The 22,762-nt window shown below is 38.9% G+C and overlaps 1 protein-coding gene across 4 annotated transcripts in view; it reads left to right on the forward strand.

Annotated features, from left to right (window-relative positions):
• sls (sallimus) overlaps positions 1-18,613 on the forward strand; it is a 160,011-nt gene extending 141,398 nt beyond the window's left edge. For 3 of the 4 annotated variants that reach the window (XM_073982026.1, XM_073982023.1, XM_073982025.1), the window contains 12 exons: positions 226-6,054; positions 6,357-6,398; positions 8,032-8,283; positions 8,420-9,379; positions 9,504-11,171; positions 11,231-11,372; positions 11,439-12,457; positions 12,527-12,832; positions 14,671-14,775; positions 14,862-15,056; positions 15,128-15,430; positions 18,221-18,613. In XM_073982026.1, coding sequence (XP_073838127.1) covers positions 226-6,054; positions 6,357-6,398; positions 8,032-8,283; positions 8,420-9,379; positions 9,504-11,171; positions 11,231-11,372; positions 11,439-12,457; positions 12,527-12,832; positions 14,671-14,775; positions 14,862-15,056; positions 15,128-15,430; positions 18,221-18,462 — 11,063 coding nt within the window. In that variant the 3' untranslated portion in view covers positions 18,463-18,613. The remainder of the gene's footprint in view (positions 1-225; positions 6,055-6,356; positions 6,399-8,031; positions 8,284-8,419; positions 9,380-9,503; positions 11,172-11,230; positions 11,373-11,438; positions 12,458-12,526; positions 12,833-14,670; positions 14,776-14,861; positions 15,057-15,127; positions 15,431-18,220) is intronic. The other variant, XM_073982024.1, reaches the window with a different exon arrangement.
• Positions 18,614-22,762: the final 4,149 nt, after the last annotated feature.

A 22,762-nucleotide genomic window follows, 5' to 3' on the forward strand; every position in this document is an offset into this window, starting at 1 on the left:
TTTATTTTTATCACTCCTTTTACTCTACTTGATTCTCTCTCTGTCTTACTATAACTATGTATCTCCTCCCTCTCTCTCTCTCTCTCTCACTGTCCACATTTACTCTTCGGTGTAAATATGTTTTTTAAATCGTATCCATTATTTTCTTCAAACATGCCGTCCGTATGCCTTCACTGGCCTTTGCGAATATCGCCTGCTAATTTTTTTAATTGTTTGTTAACTTAGGTGAAGCACCAGAAGTCCACCAGGACTATGCCATCAACGTTATTGAGGAATTGCCCGAGGAGAAGGAAGAACCAGTCGAACATGTAATGCATCAAATCCGCACAATTGAGGAGTATCCTGAAGATAAGGAAGAATCACACCCCATCGAAGTCATTGAGGAGGAAGTCGAAGAGACCAAGGATGAGGAAACACCCGAAGACGGCTCGAAACCGAGAAAAACCAAAAAGAAGGTGATACGCAAGAAGACGGATGACCACGATGCCATTATTCAGAAACTCTTGGAACAAGAAATCGAAAAGACCGAACTGGAGAAATTCGAAAAGATCGAATTTGAGAAACCCAAAAAGATGAAGCCGGAAGCTGTTGGCTTAGAGCCCATTAAAATCGTTCGTCGCGATCAAAAGCCCAAGAAGGTGGTCGTAGTCGATGCTGCTGAGGTACCACAAATGATTAAGCTGAAACCATCCAAACGCAAGGAACGACCAGTCGAGGAACAAACCGTTCAACTGCCAGCATTCAAGTTAAAGAGCCGCATGGTTATGGTCCAATATCCTCCAGAACCTTTGAAACCAGTCATTTCTGAAATTGGTGCTGTCAAGGAGGTAGGTGAGCTTTCGCGCAACATTGAAGAAGCCGAAGAATTGCTCAAATTCAAGCCACGAAAGGTCAAAAAATTGAAGAAGATCAAGGATGACCTGGAAAAGGTTGAATTGGAGAAATACGAAAAGTATGTGAGCAGCGAAGAAGAGCCAGAGGCCAAGGAACCCTACAAGAAACCCGAGAAACCTGCCAAGACCGAAGAAAAACCAGAGGAAGTTAAACTAAAACTGGGCAAGGGTAAGAAGAAGCCATTGGAAGAGGAGCAACCCGAATCGGTTAGCCTCAAGAAAATACCACAAAAGCCCAAGCCCGAAGAAGAAGTCTTGGAGGAGAAGACCGTCAAGAAACACAAAGTTGTTGTCAAGGAGGAAGAACCGAAACCTGAAGAGCCTAAATATGAAATGAAGCCTCTCGAACCCCTTGAATTTGAGGACATTGAACAGCCTAGAGAAGAGCTGGAACCACTTGAATTCCCCGAAACTCCCAAGAAGGACAAGAAGGTGCCCAAGACCAAGCCAAAGTCGAAACCCAAACCAAAACCAGAACAAGAAATGATTGTTACCGAAATTGTACCGGGCAAACCAAAGGAACCCGAAGAACAGCCAGAAGAAACTGTTAAATTCCGTATACCAGAAAGCAAGCCCGAAGAGGAGCCCACAGCTGAGGTCAAACTCAAGCCATTCAAGAAGGAAGAAGAACCAGTGGTTCCCGCCGAATTGCCAGTAAAGGTTGTTCCCGAGGAAAAGCCTAAAGAAAAATCCCCATCACCTGTAGTCGAAGTTAAGGAGGAGAAGCCTAAGAAGCCCAAGGCCAAGAAAGAAAAACCAAAACAAGAAGAAGTCACCGAAGAGAAACCCGAACCTGAGTTCGAGGTAGCTGTCAAGGAGGAGGCTGTAGAGGAAGAAAAACCAGTCGAAGAGAAGGTCGATAAGGTTAAAATCAAGAAGAAGGTTCCCAAAGAGAAGCCTCAAGAAGAGGTTAAGGTCGTTGAGGAAGTCGTTGAACAGCCAAAGGAACCCGAAGAAATTCCTGTCGAATACAAGATTACCACAACTGTAATCGAGCCCGAAGATGTGCCCGAAGCATATAAGGTACGTGTTGTTGATACCGACGAAAAAGAAGTTACCGTCGAAGAATTGGTCGAAGAGAAGACAGTTATTCGTAGAAAGAAGGTCAAGCCAACCGTGCCCGAGGAATATGAATACACGGTTGAAGAACCTCAGCCTGAACCAGTCGAAGAAGAAGAACCCACAACGGAAGTAACCTTCGAAGTTAAGAAACCTGAGCCTCAGCCCATAACAGAGGAAGTTACTGTTGTCGAAACTATTGAACAGCCTAAAGAGGAAGAAGTTGTTGAAGAACAAGTGGTTAAGAAGAAGAAGCCAAAGAAGAAGGTTGTTCCTGAGGAAGAGGCTAAGGTAGAAATTAAACAAGTAGAACCCGAGGAGAAACCCGTGGAAGAGGTCACCATTGAGCAACCAGTGGAGGAAGAGACCATTGAAGAACCCAAACCAAAGGTCTACGACATAACTGTAAAGGAAACTGAGGCTGTGGAACAAGTTCCTGAAGTTATTGAGGAAGTGGTTGAAGAAAAGCCCAAGCCCAAACCTAAACCAAAGAAAGAAGCCGAAGTATTCCCCAGTTATGAAATCAAAACAATCGAAACAGAGGCTGAGAAACCGGTGACTTTCGAAGAGGAACAACCCGAAGAAGTGAAATTCTCAATTAAACCCAAGAAACCAGTTGAAGTGCACGAAGAGTTTGAAGCTTCTGTCTCCTTAACAGAACCCAAGCCCGCTGAAGAGGTCGAAGTTGAAACTAAACTCAAGACCAAGAAGCCCAAGAAACCCAAAAAGGTTGAAGAGGAATCTACTCAATTGGAAGTTAAGATCACCGAAACCGAAGAGAAACCAGTTGAACAGGTCATTGAGGAAGAACAACCAGCACCAGTGGAGGTAATTGAAGAAAAACCTGTTGAGGAGAAACCACAAGAGTACAAGATAAAGGTATCCGAAGAGCAAAAGGTTGTTGAAGAAGAAGAAGAACCGGTGCCAGAGGTTACAATTAAACCCAAGAAGGTTGTGGAGAAACCCGTTGAAGAACCCGAAGCAGAATTCGTTCTCACCGAAAGCAAACCTGTTGAGGAAGTTACCGAAGAAGCCCGTATTAAGACAAAGAAGATTAAGAAGAAGCCCAAGGAAGAGGCTGCGGCTGAGCTTAAGGTAACTGTGACCGAGGAAGTTCCCGTTGAACAACCAGTTGAAGTGGTCGAAGAAATTGCTGAAGTCACAACTATTGTTGAAGAGAAACCCGAGGAGAAACCCAAAGAATACTCATTCAAAATCAAGGAATCTCAAGCACCCAAAGAAGAAAAGGTGGAAGAAATTCCAGAAGCACCTAAACCTCGTAAGAAGTCTGTGCCCAAGGAAGAGGCCCCAACTGAAGAAGTCAAGGTAGTCACCACAGTTCCGACTGAGGAAGTTGTTCAAGAAGAAACTAAAACGGTTAAGAAGAAGGTGAAGAAACCCAAAGAAGAAGCGCCCAAAGAGCATGCCGTCAAGGTTATAGAGGAAGTTGTGGAGAAACCGACCGAAGTTGTAGAAGAAAAACCCGAGGAAGAAGCTCCGGAAGAAGTCAAACCAGAGGAACATTATCCCGAACACAAGGTTAAGATTGTCGAAGAAACTCCACAATTTGTAACCGAGGAAGAGGAACAAGAAGAGGTGAAAGTAATTCGTCGCAAGAAACCAAAGGTCACAGAAGAACCCGAGGAACAAGTTACCTTGGCCCCACAAAAACCTGTTGAAGATGTCGAAGAAACAAAGATTGTCAAGAAGAAACCCAAGAAGCCTGTCGTTGAGGAAGCTCAAGCAGAACTTAAGGTTACTGTGGTCGAAGAAATGCCAGAAGAGAAGCCTGAGGTTGTAGAAATTGTTGAGGAAGAAGAAGTTAAGGAAATACCCAAGGTCGAAGAAGTCATTGAAGAGCTCCCAGAACACAAGGTTAAAATTATTGAGGAATCTCCACAATTCGTTACCGAAGAAGAAGAACAGCAAGAGGTAAAGGTTATACGCAGAAAGAAACCTAAGGTCACTGAAGAACCCGAAGAACAAGTGGTCCTTGCTCCACAACCAAAGCCAGTCGAAGATGTGGAAGAAACTAAGATTATTAAAAAGAAACCCAAGAAGCCTGTCGTTGAGGAAGCTCAAGCTGAACTTAAGGTTACCGTGGTAGAGGAAGGGCCCGAAGAACAGCCAGAGATCGTTGAAATCGTGGAGGAAGAAGAAATCAAGGAATTGCCTAAGGTTGAAGAAGTCGTAGAAGATATTCCAACGACCTATGAATTCTCTGTAAAGGAAATGGAGCCAGAAAAGGTGGAGGAAACTCCCGAAGAAGTCTTCCAATTACCCAAGAAAAAACCAAGCATCAAAGAAGAACCCGAAGAACAGGTTACATTGGTAACTAAGAAACCCACCGAAGAAGTTTCCGAGGAGGTCAGCATTAAAAAGAAGACCAAAAAACCAAAGAAAACCGAGGAAGTTGCAGTCGAAAAGACTGTAAAGGTGGAAGAGGAAGTGCCACAAACCGAGGAGGTTCATGTAATTGAAGAAGTCGAAGAAATCGAAGAGAAACCTCAAGAAGAAATTCCTAAAGAAGTTACCGTTACCGAGGAAATCAAGGAAGTTAAGGAAGTTAAGCATAAAGAATACAAATTCGGTGTCATTGAAACTGAACCTGAAGAAGCACCCAAACCAGAAGAAGTGGTACAAGAAGAAGTTACTCTACCCAAAAAACCTAAGGCACCCAAGCCAGAAGTTACTGAGGAACCGGAGGCAGAGGTAACATTGAAACCTAAACCAAAGGAGGAACAAGTACCCGAAGAAACTGCCGTCGTTAAGAAGAAATCTAAGCCCAAACCTAAGGAAGAAGCTGCCGCTGAACTTAAGGTACAGGTAATTGAAGAGGTTGCTCCTGAACCAGAGGTAGTTGAAGAAATTGAAGAGGTTGCTGTGGTTAAGAAGAAGCCCAAGAAACCCGCCCAAGTGGAAGAGGTCGAAGAAGAAGCAGTTGTACTCAAGAAACCAAAGGACAAACAGGAAGAAGTAGAAGAAGAAGTTACCCAGGTTACCTTGAAACCCAAGAAGACTCCCAAGGTCGAAGAAGAAGACTTTGCAATTGAAGTTAAATTACCTCAGGAGAAGCCAGTTACCCATGAAGAAACCTCTGAGGAGACGGTGCAGCTTAAGAAGAAGAAGAAACCTGTGAAACCGGTTGAAGAAGCTTCTGATGAGTTAGTGATTACCCAGGAAGCTATTGTGGAAAGACCCGTAGAAATCGAAGAAGAAGAGATTATCGAAGAGGCTATTGTGAAACGTAGAAAGCCTTCCAAACCATACGAACCTAAATATGAGGAACATTCCGATGAGGAAGTTAGTTTGGCTCTAAAGAAACCGAAACAGGTCGTTGCTGGTGTCACAGAGGAAGCTACCGTTATCAAGAAGAGACCAAAGAAACCTTTGACTCATGATGAGGCAGCCGCCGAACTTCATATTGTACAACAACCCGAAGTGGAAGAGGTACAAGAAGAAGTAGAGGAGATAGATGAGGTTGTGATTAAACCAAAGTCTAAACCTAAGCCAAAGCCTCAACAAGTCACCGAAGAGGAAGAACAAGAATTCACCGTTAAAAAGGAGCCCAAGAAGAAGGAAGAAATTCCCGAGTACACTGGCGTCGAAACCGTTACTCTACGTCCCAAGAAGCCCAAGCAACCCGCCGAGGTCGACGAGGTTGAACAAGAATTCAATATTGCTTTGGATTCCTATGCCGAAGAGGAAATTTCCATGGGCAGTAAGATCAAACTTAAGAAACCGATTAAGAAGACCTACGGCGAAGAGGCCGGTGAGGTCAGCATTAAGATTATGAAGGATTATGATGACGGAGATGCAGTCATCATTGAAGAAGTCCATGACGACACCGACATTGAGGAAGATATCTTCGATGAAGAAGCCGATGCTTATCAAATTGAAGAATTGCCTCTCGATGAAGTCGATATCAAACTCAAGCCCAAGAAGAAGGTATCCACCAAACCCAGATATTCTATACAGAATGAAGAAGAAGAACAGGCGCTCATTGCTTTGGCTCGTCCCAGGAGTGATTCGATAACCTTTGAAGAAGACACCTTTACGTTGAAAAAGAAGAAGAAGATGGTTGCTCAGGTGTTTAATGAAGGTCAGTATGTCTTCTTTTTAGGGGATATCTTTTGAATATAAATTGAAAGCTTTCTTCCAAGTTTCAAGAAATCATTTAGCTTTTTCACCTTTGCTTATATGATAACAGAGTATTGATAACGAACAAACAAAAAAAGCCAGGTAAAACTGTGTAACAAACAACCTGTCCTGATGCCGCCCTCATTTTTGTAACATTAATTGCCAAGAGCCACATTTCATTAACCTCTTTTTGTTGGCCAATGAAGAATTTTTTGTGAGAATCGGAAATTAATTTTGCTTTTCTTTTTTTTCTAATCTCTTTAGAGGGTGCTTCCTTGAACATTACCCGTGTTATGGATGTCGATGGTAAGTTGAAAACAGGTTCCTTTGTTGTATCCACAACGTTTGGTTTGGTCTTAAGGGCTCGGTACATGAAAACATCAAGAACAAACTTGACATCACTTACATATTTTTCATATGGTTGTTTACGACGCGTGATGCGACTCGCAATGGAACGTATGTATGTGCCGAAGCCTTTAAGGGCTCGGTATATAAACGACTGGCTTTCTTACTAACGTTATTTCTGGTAAGAAATTAAAAGGAAAAGGATCAATCAAGTTCGAATTTGGCTCTTCCGTTCTTTATTCTGTTACCAGAAAGGACTTAATCTGGATGCCAGATTAATGACCTAGGTACATAAGAGGCTGGCATTCTTGCTCAACTTCGTTTCTGATAAAAGATTAAAAAGAAAGAAAAGACAACCTAGTTCGAAATTGGCTCGACCTGCTTTATTCTTTTATCAGATATGAAGCGGAGCAAGAAATCCATCCGCTTATGCATCTTGGCCTTTAGGCTGTCTTTCTTGCTTTATCTACATATTTCCGGTAAGAGTTCGCATTTTACATTCTTTAAGTCGAAAGCACTTCCAACAATTTAGTAAAGTTGGGGATCATTTCTGATAAAAGAATAAAAGAGCAAGGGCAAGATAGATCAACATTTTCTTTCGGCTTTAAGTTGAAAACATATTCAACGTTTCAGTAATGTTGGGCGCCATTTCCAATAAAAGAGCAAGGGTGACATAGATGGAATTTTTTATTCTTTTATCAGAAATGACTCCAACTTTACTGAAACGTTGTTTCCGGCTTTATTCTTTTAGCAGAAATGATAGAATGCTTGAATCCCTAGCTGCTTACGCAACGAGGCTTATGTACCGAGACCTCTTATGGCTGTCTTTCTTGCTAGCATATTTTCTGGTAAGAGGTTAAACATCAAAGGGCAACCTAGTTCGAATTTGGCTCGTCCGTTTTTTATTATTTTAGCAGAAATGACTGAATGCAAGAATCCCATGCTGCTTAGTCCGGGTCCATACTAGAGCGATTTCATTGAAAACATTTCATGAAATTATGCGTCCCTATATCAACTTTCATAGCTTCGATCCACATTAGATTGAATTTCATTAAAAATTTTCATCAAATTAACCTTTCTTAGATAGAATTCCTCACTGCAGCAATTCCATAATTTTACTCCACTATGGAACTCGATCTAGAAACGAATAATTTCATTGACTTTTTTCAATGAAATCACACTAGTGTGGACCGGGACATAGCCTCGGTCCACACTAGCGTGCTGTCATTAAAAAATTCCGTGAAACTATGCATTCTTAGTTTGATTTCCACACTAAAGTAATTTTATGAAATTGCTGTAGTAGGGAACTCGATCTAAGGACGCCTAATTTCAGGAAATTATTTCATTGAAATCGCTCTAGTGTGGACCGGGAAATAGTTGATGTAGAGGGGAACTCGATCTAAGAACGCCTTATTTCATGAAAAATGTGGACCGGGACTTAGGTACCGAGGCATTCAACAAACGAAACCGGATGTTGTGCGCAAGGCCTATAGACCTTCGTTGTGCGTGGATACTGAATAATGTCTAAAATACGACGGATGTATAATGGTATTTATTTTATAACGTATTTTTCTTCTTCCCTTCCGTACCTTAGAATCTGGCGAAGAGAATATCATGTTCTCCATCTGTACTTACATTGCCGATACCGATGAAGCCATCAATTTGGTTGAGGGTGAAAAGGTTCTTGTCATTGGACGTCACAGTTCTGAATGGTGGTTCGTTAAGAAGACTACCACCGAAGAAGAAGGCTGGGTACCGGCTCAATATCTTATGGAACCCGAACAATATGTTGAATATGTGCAAAAGAAATTGCACGAGAAGATTGATAAATTGCCAGTATTTGAGAGTAAGTATTGCTGTGATGGCACAAAGAAACCATTTTTGTACTCCTTTAAGTGATTGTCTGTGATGTTAATCATTCTCCCCTTGTTTGTTTGTCTCTCTCTCTCTTTGTTATGTATTTTGTTAAATGAACAAATTAGGACCTGGACCTGAAGAGAAACCCATTGCACCCAAATTCATTCAAAAATTACAACCCATACACACACCTGAGGGTTATACCATTCAATTGGAATGCAAGGTTGAGGGTGTTCCACGACCACAGATTACCTGGTTCCGCGAAACCGCTGTCATTAAACCATCCCAGGACTTCCAAATGTTCTATGACGATGATAATGTGGCAACTTTGATTATAAGCCAGGTATTCGCCGAAGATGCTGGCAAATATACCTGTGTTGCTAAGAATGTTGCTGGTTTTACCTCCACCACAACTGAGGTGACAGTAGAAACAATTGTCTCCGAGAATGCCTCCGAACGTAAGAGCATTTCGCGTGAGTCCTCTTTGGCTGATATCCTCGAAGGTATACCACCAACATTCTCACGCAAACCCAAAGCCCAATATGTGGATGAAGACTCTGATGTTGTTCTCGAATGTCGTCTGGTGGCCGTACCCGAACCGGATATTATCTGGACCTACAATGACGAAGAAATCGATTCCAAGGTCACGAAGAATGTAACCGTGGTAACGGAATCCGATATGCATATGTACTGCACAGTGGTACATATCAAGAAGGTTAAGAAGTCGCAAGAAGGTACCTATGAGGTAATTGCCACCAACCGTGAGGGAGAAGCTAGATTGCCGATTAAATTGAAGGTGCGAACCAAGGACAAGGAAGCACCCCACATTCTGGAACCTTTACGCAATATGGTTATACGTGAAGGCGACAGTGTTGTGTTGACCACACAAATTGTGGGCAATCCCGCTCCCAAGATTACCTGGTATCGTAATGGCAAACCATTGAAGAAGGGTGACATCAAATCAGAAAACGGTGTCCACTCATTGACGCTGATTTCACCCAAACGTGAAGAGGCTGGCGAATACACGGTCAAGGCTGAAAATCCTTTGGGAAGTGTAGAAACCACAGCCAATCTAACAATTGAAGGTATATATTTTTCACAGCTTGGTGTATTTCTGTTTGCTTCAGACTGTTGCCTCTTTCGCCCTCTCTTTCGTTGTTCGTTTCATTGTTTGTACCCGCTTACTAACCTAATTGTTTTTTCTTACAGAAGCCCCCAGCGATAACGGTGAAGCTCCATTCTTTGTTGAACGTTTCGAGGAACAGATTGTTAAACCCAAGAGCACCATACGCCTTGTGGCCAAGGTATCTGGCAATCCAGTACCCGAAGTCGCATGGCTCTTCAACAACAGCCCTCTGCAACCCGATGAACGTATTCAACAACGTTACGATGGCGAAAACATTGAGTTGACCATTAAGAATGCCAATCCCGAGGTGGATTCTGGTGACTATAAGTGCATTGCCAGCAATCCACTGGGTAAGACCTCACACGGTGCCCGTGTAATTGTGGAGGTCGACAAGGTTACCTTTACCAAGAAACTTAAATCCAAGATCACCATCGAAGAAATCCAATCACTCACTCTAGAATGTGAAACCTCCCATGTAGTTGCCACCAAATGGTTCTTCAATGGCAAGGAATTGAGCGGCATGGATCATCGCGTGGTTGTAGAGGAAGGCAAGGTCCACAAACTGGTTATCAAGAACACCAATCTCAAGGATAGCGGCAAATATGTTTGCAAGGTCAAGAAACTAGAAACCGAATCTACCGTTGAGGTTTTGAAACGCAAACCTGAATTCATTAAACCCTTGGAGGATTGTGAAATCACCGAAAAAGATACCGCTATTTTGGAAACCGAAATCTCAATTGACATTCCCGAGGTGCAATGGTTCAAGGATGGCGAAAAGATCACACCTGAAAAGAAACATATCGATTCCATTAAGGACGGCAAGGTACATCGCCTGATCATACGTGATGCAACCAAACACGATGCCGGCGAATACTCTTGCAAGTTTGAAGATCAAATTTGCAAGTGTGAGGTTAAGGTCATAGAGTTACCACCCGAAATTGTTAAGCCATTGGAAGACGTAACAGTGACCGAAGATGAAACAGCTACCTTTACCGTGGAATTAGATAAGGAAGATGCCTTGGTTAAATGGTTCAAGAATGGCAAAGAATTGCCACTTAATGAACGTGTTCAAAGCTCCACGGATGGCAAACGCCAAACAATCACCATTAAGAAGGCCAAGCCCAGCGATATGGGTGAATATTCGGTACAAGTCGGCGAACAGACATCAAAGGCTAAGCTAACAGTTGAAGAACCTTTGGTTGACTTTGTATTGCGTCTGCCTGATGTCACCTTGGCCACCAAGAACACTGATGCTGAATTCACAGTTGAATTGTCTAAACCCGATGTAGAGCTTACCTGGTTTAAGAAGGGCAAACCCATTAAGCCGAATAAGAAACATGAAGTCTTTGTGGAAGGTACTGTCAGACGTCTGGTTATACACAATGCTGATGATGAGGATGCCGGAGAGATTAGCTGCCAAGCTGCAAATGTAACATCCAGCACTAAATTGTGTGTTGAAGAAGTTAAGACTGCACCAATTATCACCTCGGACAAGGATCAGACAATTAAGGTTAAGGAGAATGAAGATGTTACCTTCACCGTTAAGTATACTGGTGTTCCACAACCAGATGCTGAATGGAGCACATCAAAGAAGGTCATTGTCAAATCCAAGAAACACATACCCACAATAGACGAGCAATCCGCCACATTAACCATTAAGAAGGTGGTGGAAGAAGATGAAGATAATTACACTGTCAAATTAACCAATCCTGTGGGCGAAGCTGAGGCCAGTCTTCACTTGGTTATTATGCGTAAGTTTCAAAAGACATTATTATTGAGAACAAAAGTTGATTGTTTTTTTTTTCAATAGGCAAACCTAAGGCTCCTGGTACTCCACAACCATTGGAAGTAATGCACGATTCCATTACCCTTTACTGGAAGGCACCTGAAGATGATGGTAATGCTGAAATTCAAGAATATATTTTGGAATACAAAGACGTTAAGACTGAAAAGTAAGTTAATTGGTTAAAACAAAAACCTCCCATAGAATTGTCTACTAAACTTGTAACTCTTTGCAGATGGACTGAGGTACGTAAGATTAAGGATACCACATTCACACTGAGCAAATTGATTGTGGACACTGAATATGTGTTCCGTACAATTGCTGTCAATGAAGTTGGTCCTTCGCCACCCTCACCATTGTCACCACCCATCCGATTGGTGGCTCAAGTTAAGAAAGAAAAGCCCACTGTCCAAGAACCTCTGCAAGACATCACCACCGAACTCAACAAAGAAATTACACTTTCTTGTGTCTTTGGTGGCATACCCGAACCTAAGGTCGTATGGAAGAAGAACGGCAAGGTGATTGAAGAGACCACCAGCACCATGGTATATGAAAATCGTGTTGCCAAATACACCATCAAAAAGACTACTCAAGAATCTGAAGCTGAATACACATGTGTAGCTACCAACGAGGTTGGCAGTGTAGAAACCTCGTGCCGCCTAGTTGTCAGAGAGAAGCCTTCCGTTGAAGTTGAAGAGAAATATTTGACACAAAAACTACGCACAGATACAAACTTAACCATTCCAGCCACAGTTCGTGGTTATCCTCAGCCTAAGATTACCTGGTACAAGGAGACCACAATCATTAAGAAAACCAAACGTCAGACTATTGAGACCACCGAAACGACAACAACACTCAGCATAGAAAAGATAACACGTGAAGACTCGGGACGCTACAAGATTGTGGCTGAAAATGAATCTGGTTCCAGCACTGCTGAATGTGTGGTGCATGTTATCGACAAGCCAAGTCGACCACAATCGCTGGCAATTAAAGAAACCAAAAAAGACTCGGTCAAATTGGAATGGACACCACCTGCAGATGATGGTGGTATGGAAATTACCAAATATATTTTGGAGAAATGCGAAGTACAAAAGAAGGCATGGATGAAGGTGTCCGAATTCGAAAAGGATATAACCTCCTATACAGTACAAAAACTTTCCACAGATATTGAATATCGGTTCAGAATTGTTGCCGTTAATCCCATTGGTGAATCTGAACCCACTGAAAGTGAAACTGTTACATTGACAAAGAAAGGTATGTGGAACATGAAAACAGATTCATTGGAATTTCGATAATTTATGTTATTATTTTTGTGAATTTCAGAAAAACCATCACCACCTAGAAAGCCCATCGATGTGTCCGGTATGAATGATACATCCTTTACACTGTCATGGGAAGTGCCAGAAAGTGATGGTGGTTCCAAGATCACTGAATACATTGTTGAAATCAAGGAATTCCAAGAGAAAGAATATAGACTATTTGGCAGTACAAGTGGCAATACACCAAACATTCGCATCACAAATGTTGTCAAGAACAAAGCCTATACATTCAGAATATATGCCAAGAATGAAGTAGGCATGAGTGACGCTCTTGAGACAGATGAAAAGATTGTTGTCACACGTAAAATCAGTATGTATTTTAAAAGGAAATTTCGAAGTTATTATGTTGTTTTTGCTTTTGTTGCCATAAAAAAACTGGTTGGGTACAAACTTTATTTATGAGCGGTTGAGATCGAAAACAGAAATTACTTTGAAGTCTGTTTTTGCTCTTGTTTATGATTTCGCCTCTTATAATAGCATTACCGTCGCCGTACACCGAATACGCTTTGAATCGATTCCCCTTTTTGATACAGGCTACAAAGTAGCCTTTCCTGTCAATCCTAGTGGTTCACATTTTTGTTCAAATCTAGTTGTATAATAAATTAGGCTATTCATACGGCACGAACGACCAATTGCACAAAAGAGAAGACACGGAGACCTGATCTTAGCGAGTGCTCGTAAGGCATTCTATCCGGCTCAAATATATAATATGTTTTGCTACCGATAAGTCTGACTATAAATTCAATCCTAATTTTATTGATATTAAATAAATCTTATGAGCTACATAAGTTACAATAGAATTCTTAAGGCCTAGACACAAAAGCGGCTGGCTTTCTGGCCGAAGTAATTTCTGGCGAAAGACTAAAGACCAAGTTCGACCTAATTCAAATGTGCTTCTGACATTTCTTTATCCCTTTCCCAGAAATGACTTCAGCCAGAAAGCCAGCCGCTTATGTGTCGAGGCCTTTAAGGTAGAAACACAATGAAATACGCCGCTTTATCACGCTCAGTTTCATGTAAAAGACTAAAGTCAAAGTACTACCTAATTCAAATTAATTATACATCATTTGTATTAGGTAGTACTTGGCCTTTAATCTTTGACATGAAATTGAGCGTGAAAAAAGCGGCATATTTCATTCTGTTCACACCTTTAGTCTGTCCTCTTCTATTATTATCGATATAGCTCTGTTCCTTTACGTGCAAGACTCTTCAAGTTTTACTACTTTTTACTCGAATAGTGTTCCATTACTTCTGACACCATACAATTCATATGGGAGCAGTTTGCAAATTTTACTACTTTTGCCGGTTTTACTATTTTCAAAAGTAAAGGAACAGACCATATACATACATACATACATATGTCCTCAGTACATTATCAATTGGACAATACCTTTATTATCAATGCACAATCAGCTACCTACTCGCAAATTGTTAAAATAGTTTCCAATATTAGATAAAATTCCCCGAGAGCGAAATCTTTACTAAATAATGTACAAATACTTTGTAGACTGGTAAACAAGTAAAGTTTAGCCGAGACAAATTTAAGTGCTTGTCATTTTATTCTTGTACCAGGAAGTAGCAAGAATACCGTGCTAATTATGTATTAGTATAGCTTTGTTCCTTTACGTGCAAGAATCTTCAAGTTTTACCACTTTTTACTCGAAAAGCGTTCCTTTACTTCAGACACAATACAATTCATATGGGAGCAGTTTACAACCATGGTAGCATACCGAGCTTTTTGTATGTATCTCCGCCCGAATAACTTCGGCGATCATTCTGGCTCTGCCATTACAAAAAAATTATAAATATTCTGAAATGAACTTTGTGCCCAACACAGACAGAATATATTCACTGCAATCATATTTTGAGAATATATAATTGTTTGAAGCCATATTATATATGGTTGCAGCAACACTATATATACACATCTATGTATTTTAAAAAGCTATATTCCTCCCAAAATATGGTCAAGCTATGCCTATAATTAATATCTTTCTTATAAATTACTTTAACGCTTTGCTGCTAACACAATTGCTTTCGCTTTCGCAGATGAAAACATTGGTATGTATGCTAATGTGACCAAAGTAAATCAAAATTTTTGCCATAGACAACCATAACTAATACTTATTTTGTCGTAATCCCTTACAGCTCCTCCTTCACCTCCTCGCAACCTCAGATGTCCAGATATAACAAACAGAAGTGTAACACTTGATTGGGAATCGCCTGCACACAATGGTGGTTCTGAAATTACAGGTATGTCATTTTATACTACAGACATTTTGCATACCTATCAACTAAAAATATTTAACAAATTTCGCTCCACTCCATTTCTCTTAAAGGTTATATTGTTGAAAAACGTTCCGCTACATCAACAACATGGGCCCAAGTCATTAGCTTGGATGCTAATTGCTTCCAATATACTGTTGAAAATTTGAAAGAAAAATCTGAATACTGGTTCAGAGTATCCGCAGAAAATGTTGCTGGTGTGGGTGCACCAGCGGTGACCGATAGTGTGGCATTGAAAACACATGCAAGTAAGTATTACGATTGTTGGAAGCCTATAAAATTCGAAATAATGAATATCTTTTTGTCATTCTTTTTATAGCCGTACCATCACCACCCACAGCACCACTTGAAGCTAGAGTCATTGGAGCCAATACACATGTCTTTGAATGGGGCATGCCCGAATCAGATGGAGGTGCGCCATTGTTGGGCTATCACATTGCCATTAGAGATATGAAGAAGAGTATGTGGATTGAAGTGGGTCGTGTACCGGCCGGTGTTTTGAGATTCCAAATTAAGGATATGCAAGAGAAGCACAACTACAAGATACGCATATTTGCCAAGAATGAAATTGGTCTTAGTGAACCCTTGGAATCTGAAGAGCCATATCATGTTGAAACATCGGGTATGTACTACATGCATTTTAGTATATACATATATGAATATTATTTAAGGACTTCCAAGACAGCGTACTTAGGATTTGACACATTCAAACGATAGAGGCTGGGGGTACACATAAAGCTAATGGCTTAAGTTATTTCTGGTAAAACAGCATGCGCATCAAGCCAAAAACACATACAAAGTTTCGGTAGATTTGGTCGTCATTTCTGGTAATAGAATAGAGAAAAATCGATTTATGTTAACCTTGCTTTTTTATTCTTTTATCATTGCACCCAACTTTACTGAAACGTTGAATGTGTTTTCGTCTTATGAGAGTCATTAACACTTTTAATGACCACGTTGTCATATGAATGCACCAGTCAAATGGTCTGGTCCGTAGAAATTACAGGTTTCCAAGTAAGGTAATTCGTCCAGTAAATGCCTGGGTACATAAAGGCCAACGTACATAAGCTGCCTCGCCTGGTTGCCTTGCTTGCTTCTGATAAAAGAATAAAAAAGAAAAGGGCAACCCAGTTCGAAATTTGCTCGGCCTCCTTTATTCTTTTATTTTTATAATGTCAAAAATGAAGCAGGAAAGCAAGGCAACCAGGCAAAGCAGCTTATGTACCCAGGCCTTTAGTCCCAATTTACATTAGGCGAGTTTACTTGCGGCAATTGTCAGTTTGTAGTTGAGAGAGGGGGCTGAGAGGCAAAGGGTTACCATATGCCTAACCTCTCTCTCCATCAAACTGACAATTGCCGCAAGTAAACTCGCCTAATGTAAATTGGGACTAAAGGCCTGCGTACATAAGCTGCCTTGCCTGCTTACCTTGCTTACTTCTGATAAAAGAATAAAAAAGAAAAGGGCAATCCAGTTCGAAATTTCCTCGGCCTTCTTTATTCTTTTATATTTATTATGTCAAAAATGAAGCAGGAAAGCAAGGCAATCAGGCAGAGCAGCTTATGTACGCAGGCCTTAAGCTGCTTCGCCTGATTGCCTTGCTTGGCTGCTTCATTTATGACATAAGCTTCGTTCCCGTACTTTTTAATAGTAAAACTCGTAAATGAGAGAACTGCAAAAAATTTATTTTCACATACAAGTTTTTTTAAATAGTTCGGGAACGGAAAATGGAAAATACGTCAAAAAAACTGGAACAAATGTCAAAGTCGGCGTATCAGCCAATCAGACGCCGGCAACCATATTACTATCGCCCAAATTTGTCGTGTAAAAAGTTTTTAAAGAGAGCGTCATTCAGCGCCATTTTTGTTTAAAGAGAAGTGAACATTTTACAACTTTTTTGTGTACAGGAACGCTTTTTCGAGTAAAATGTGTAGAAGTCGTAAAAATTGTAAAAACTTTTTAGTTCTGGAACACAGCTATAATAAAAATAAAAGAATAAAGACGGCGGAGCAAATTTCGAACTAGGTTGCCCTTTTTCTTTCTTATTCTTTTATCAGAAGCAAGGAAGGCAGGCAAGGCAGCTTATGTACCTAGGCCTAAAGGTAGAATTAAACGTGACATAACCATAACGCCATAAGGCCATATCGATCTGCTGATTGAACCAAACCTGTGGAAATCAATAGCTCTGTTCCAGAACTAAAAAGTTTTTACAATTTTTACCACTTTTACACATTTTGCGTTCCCGTACACAAAATTTATATGAAAATCGTTTACGACTTTTACAACTTTTACGACTTTTACCACTTTATAAAGTACAGGAACACGCCAAATGTATTCAATTAGTACTAACTTAACATAATGCCATAGCCATGACCATAAGAAACCAATTGGGTTTTGGTTTTCTATGGTTATGGCGTTATGGCTATGTCTAATTCTACCTTTAAGGGCGTTCTTATTCACCGGACAAAACATGGTGCTATTAATTTGCTTTGAAGTCGGGCGGTATGGTGATGAAGACGATTAAATGAAGATTGTTTGGTACTATACAAAACGTTGAGCTATCAAAGTCCATATTTATATTAGGCAATTTTCCTTGCGTCAGTTTTAAGGAGGGAGAGGTGAGGCATATGGTAACCCTTTGCCTCCCAACACCCTCTCTCACCGACAAACTGACAATTGCCGCAAGAAAAATTACCCAATGTAAATATGGACAAACTGCTGCTCTATTACCTCTGACCATTGCCTATAGACATATATAGAATACGGCATCCCGCTATGTACTTTGAAATCCCTAACCCTGCGTTTACACATGCCAGGACATTGGAATTCATATATTGATTGTCAAAAACTCAAAACTTGCCTGTGTGACGTAGGCGTCCAGACAACTGCAAAAACAGTAGTAAAATTATAAATGAAAATGATTGATTTCCTTTTACAAAAATGTCAAAAATTTGTTAACCCTACTGTCTGTGAAAAAATGATAGACAGCTGGAAGACAGCCGACAAATGTATGTATGTGTTAGTAAATCAGAGTTGTAGTTGAAGATAAATTGTCTAGTGTAAACGCCTAATTAGTAATAGTACGTTTATATATAACCGGATTTAACAAACCCACGGCGTTTCAAATGTCAATTCCATTGCTCATATTTCAAATAAATCCTCATACATAAGGTTTACCCTACAAAAGTCTATAATATAAACATGGCCTAAGGGACGGCTTTTAACTTCTAAAATCGATCTAGTGTGGGCTTATAAACCTAGCGAACAGGCAAATATAGAACTGATAAGTTAATTTGAGGTTTTCGGCTTATCCGGATAGAAATTATAGGGATTTTCTGTACTTACTCTTTTTTTGCAACTATTAACTTATTATATTTCTCTTTTATTTCATTTTTCTCCTTCCACACTTTATAGGTCATCCAGCGTTACCTGAAGAGGAACGTACCGAAATGAGTTCGTGCAATACATCATCATGGTTACGTATGCATCATATGGTTGCAGATATTCATTCGTATGCTCGCCAGAAATTGTTGCGACATGACGAATACTTCTTCCGTATATGGGCCGAATTGCCAGGCAGTAAGAGGCCACCATTGCAAAGAAGTAAATCTGTAAGCACAGAGCATAAAATGAAAATTAAAACTAAAAAACAATAAACAAATGTGAACTTAAAAACAAAAAACCCGGACTAGAACAAAAAAAAATTGAAAAAACAACCAACACACAAAATTGTAACAAAAAGAATAAACTGTAAATTATATTGTCACACAAATGAAACGAAACTACTAATACTAAAATGAAAACAAATTAAATGATTAAAAAACATAATACAACAATTAATTTAAATGTAGCTTTACAACTTTTTCTACTTTAAAATTACTTTACTTATTTATTATTATTTTGATTAGAGTTTAAGGTCAAGAACAAAAATAATCTTTGTAAAAATTGTGTAATGTTTTTTTTCACGATCAAACTTAACAACTTTACCTCTTGTCACCACAACAACACCAGCAACAAGACAAAATAATCCCCAATATGGTCTTAGCAACAAACTGTTGCGTTTATGGAAGTTAAGGAAAAAATAAATGCGAGCGAAGAAAATTTTTTCCAAAGCTTATCTGTAACGAAAACAGTTTCAAAATTATAGGTGGAAAAGTTGTTTGGAAAGCATTACACAATTTATATTAAAAAGCTTATAATTAAATAACGTTAATTCAATATTTAAAATTGTTAATTTTTAAAATCCTATAAAATTAAATTATTTTTTGTTTGTAATTTTTTTTTCTTTTTAATTTTAAACTGTGATACATTTTTAAAAGAAATCACAACTACCCTGACAGAATGAAACGAACCTAAAATGTAATTGTGAAACACAATTAAATGAAAATGTAAAGAAACAATATGCATTTTTCCAAAATCATCGTCATTTGACCATGCATTTATTACCGAACTGATGGCATAACTAAAGGTGCGAATTGTCTATGCAGATCACAAAGTAATAAATGCACGGACAGCCTGGATTCTTTTGGAATAAGCACTCATACTTAACGAATGCATATTTTTCTTATTAAGACATAATATTAAAACAATATATAAAAATACATACACACGCATACATATATCTATGTATAATAAATTAGATATATAATTATATTACAAGAATTTAATAAAAAAATTAAATTTTACAAAAATCATTTTGGCAAAATGTAATATGAATTGGGTTGAAAAATCTACATTTGTTGAGGCACATAATAGCTGTGTTCCTTTACTTACCTGAGGTTACCATTTTAACCATTTGTTACCATTTTTAACCTGCAAAGCGATCCTTAACCCCGAAAAGTGGCAAAACTGGAAGCAATTTTTAAGAGAGTGAGAGGGGAGAGAGAGCGAAAATGGCTTTCTCTTCTACCACAGGCTACCAGCAAAATTTCTGCAGGTAGAAAATGGCAGAACTGATTTTTCGACTTTTGTTTGACGATTATTTCACAAAATGGACGAAAAACCGAAGAAAATGTCGAACACTGACAACACTAAATTAAAAACTGTGAAATAAAAGACGAAAATTGGTTTTTTTATGTTTTTTTTCTGACATTGCTGCCGGATCTACCATTTTTCCGTTCCTTTACTTTTCTGGTAAAAATGTTCATGAGAGAGCAATTTGGAACAATTTTTACACTTTTCTCTTTTACCACTCTTACCATTAAAAAAGTAAAGGAACAAAGCTAATATTTAGGTTTCTATAAGTCTGTCTGGTTACTTTCCCAGCAAGAATTGTCCAGCAAGAACTTTCTCAGAGAGTAAGGGGCTTCTATTCTCTTTTGCTAGAAAATTGTAAAAAGTAAACCATTGATGGGCAGAAATGCTCTCCCTCACACACAAAAGTGTAAAAAATACATGAGTCTCTCGCAATTTGCCCATCAGTGAAGTAAACATACACCTTCCCACAGCCAAGATCATCCATATACGTTACCGTGACTACAACAACAACACACGTTCTCTTTTTTCTCATCTGCCGTCGTTTAGCAAAGGAAAGACACTCTCAGAGAAACAAATGAACAAATAATTTGAGCATCAATGCCTTCCCAGCAAGCAATCAGCTGAATTGCCAAAACAACAATTTGTCCGCCAACAAAGGAAGCAAACACGTTGTATTTTATTACAAATAAAAAAGAAAATGAAACAAAAAAGTATTTTTCCACTTTACAAATTTGTTCTCCATAAAACAATACAATTTGACTATGTTATTTCCACAATAAAATTGATTTTAATTTTCACAAACATAAACCAACGAAAACTTAACAACAGTTGATTGATTGTTTTCAGGAAGAAGAAGAATTAAAAGTTCTTGCTAGAAGAAATTTGTCCAGCAAGAATTTGCAAACTCTCAGTGAAAGAACTGTCAAAATGTCTCTCTCGAATCGCTCTCTTTTGCTGGTTTTTTGTGTTAACAGACGACTTCCAGCAACAATTGGTACAAATTGTTACAAATTTTAGGGTAACCAGACACACCTTCTGATACGTGATCAGTAGGCCGGGGCGATTTGTATTGAAGGAAAAAAACCTTAATGGGCCCTTCGCGTTTCTTATTCCTAGGATTGAACTGAGCAAAAAAGTCTACTAGAACATAGGTCTATCGTGAAAATCAAGCCTCCTGATTTTGACTTTAAGTTTTTTATCCACGTTTTTTGGACATTTTGGCATATAACAGCTAAGCCATTGAGATTTTCGATCGAACACAAGGATAAAAATTGTAGTCATGACAGTAGTTAAGAACTATCTAATACATCGCAAAAGCATTGCAACGCTCCTTCAGGCATTTTTGGCCTTGAGAAGGTGCAAACTTTTCGAAAAATGTCGATAAATGGAACTGTGCTACAAAAGTTGACCAAAAAATATTCAAGCGTTCTGATGCAAAATTATATTGTGTTGGGATCCATGGACAACGACAATACCTTTAGTTCGTTTGTATCACGTCGTTTTATTTTTTATAACGGTAAAAATAGTGAAAATCTTCTTTTTTCACAACGGATTTCTATTGATTCTTCTTCCTTTCAAAGGGGTGAATAATATCTTTCGAACAAGTTATTTTTTTTGAAATCGGTTAACAAATGGCTAGGTTATAGTGGTTTAAGTCTGAAAACCCCCACAAAAAAACTGTAACTGAATTTCTCGCAATTTTCACAATAAATATTGAACAAAACAAAAAAGCATTATATTTTTGAAAATTATGAGAAATTCAGTTATACATTGAGGGTTAGTAGGTATAAGCCTCACGAAATGAGATGTTTTTTTATACAAAACTGAAATCATCTCATTTCGTGATTTCAGCCAAATCAACATCGAAATCACAGTACACATGATATACAACCCTGTTTTTGCCAAAGTACCAAAGGTTGCAACACTTTTCACGTATCACAATAAACAAAATTTGTAAACTATGTGAAAAAATATTAAATTACTTTGTTACAATGCTATTTTTCATTAGCTTCGTTCCAGTACCTTTTTAATGGTAAAAGTGTCAAAAGAGAAAACCGTCGAAAATGAGCTCCGCATACACATTTTTCCAAAATGTACGGGAACGGAAAAATGACTGAAACGTCAAAAAAAACTGGAACAAAGTCGGCGTGTCAGCCAATCGGAAGCCGGCAAACATGTTGCACATTTTTGCTCGCTCAAATTTGTCGTGTAAAAAGTTTCTAAAGAGAGAGCCATTCAGCGCCATTTTAGTTCAAAGAGAAGTGAACATTTTGCGACTTTTTTGGTGTACGGGAACGCATTTTGGGCAAAAATGTGCAAAATGTGTAAAAACTTTTTAGTTCTAGAACGAAGCTATTGTGTTCCCGTACTTTTTTAATGGTTATGTTAGAAAAAAGAGCGAATTGCCAAAAATTGCTTCCCCATAAAAATTTCTTAAAAAATACGGGAACGGAAAAATGACGGAAATTGCAGAAACTCCTGCATAAATGTCAAAATCAATGGATCAGATATCATATTAGATGCCAATGAAAATACTTGCTGCTAGTTTCTACTAGACCAAACTTGTATGGCAGAAAACAGGAGAAGAAGGTGTTATTCGGCGCTATTTTTGTTTAAAGAGAAGTGCAAGTCTTGCTAGATTTCGGAGTACGGGAACGCATTTTTAGCACTAAACTGGAAAACTACTGCAAGTACTAATATTATGCAGGTTCTGAGCTCAACTTTTATCTATCAAAATTTATTATTATCATGTCTCAATGATAAAATCATTTTTTTATTTTTTCATTTGTTAGTACTATACACAATTAATACGATATATAGATAATTTTACGATAATTTTCCAAATAAAGTTGTAAAGTTTAATATTTTTATATTTTTGATGATTAATTCAATTTACAACAACTTGTGAAAATTCATGTTCGATCAGCTGCGCATATGCATCTACCTTGATCATTGTGATATGTTTGAAATCAACAAAAA

The sequence above is a fragment of the Musca autumnalis genome, unplaced genomic scaffold, assembly GCF_047663935.1.
Source record: "Musca autumnalis isolate F117 unplaced genomic scaffold, ASM4766393v1 scaffold_4, whole genome shotgun sequence".
NCBI lineage: Eukaryota > Metazoa > Arthropoda > Insecta > Diptera > Muscidae > Musca > Musca autumnalis.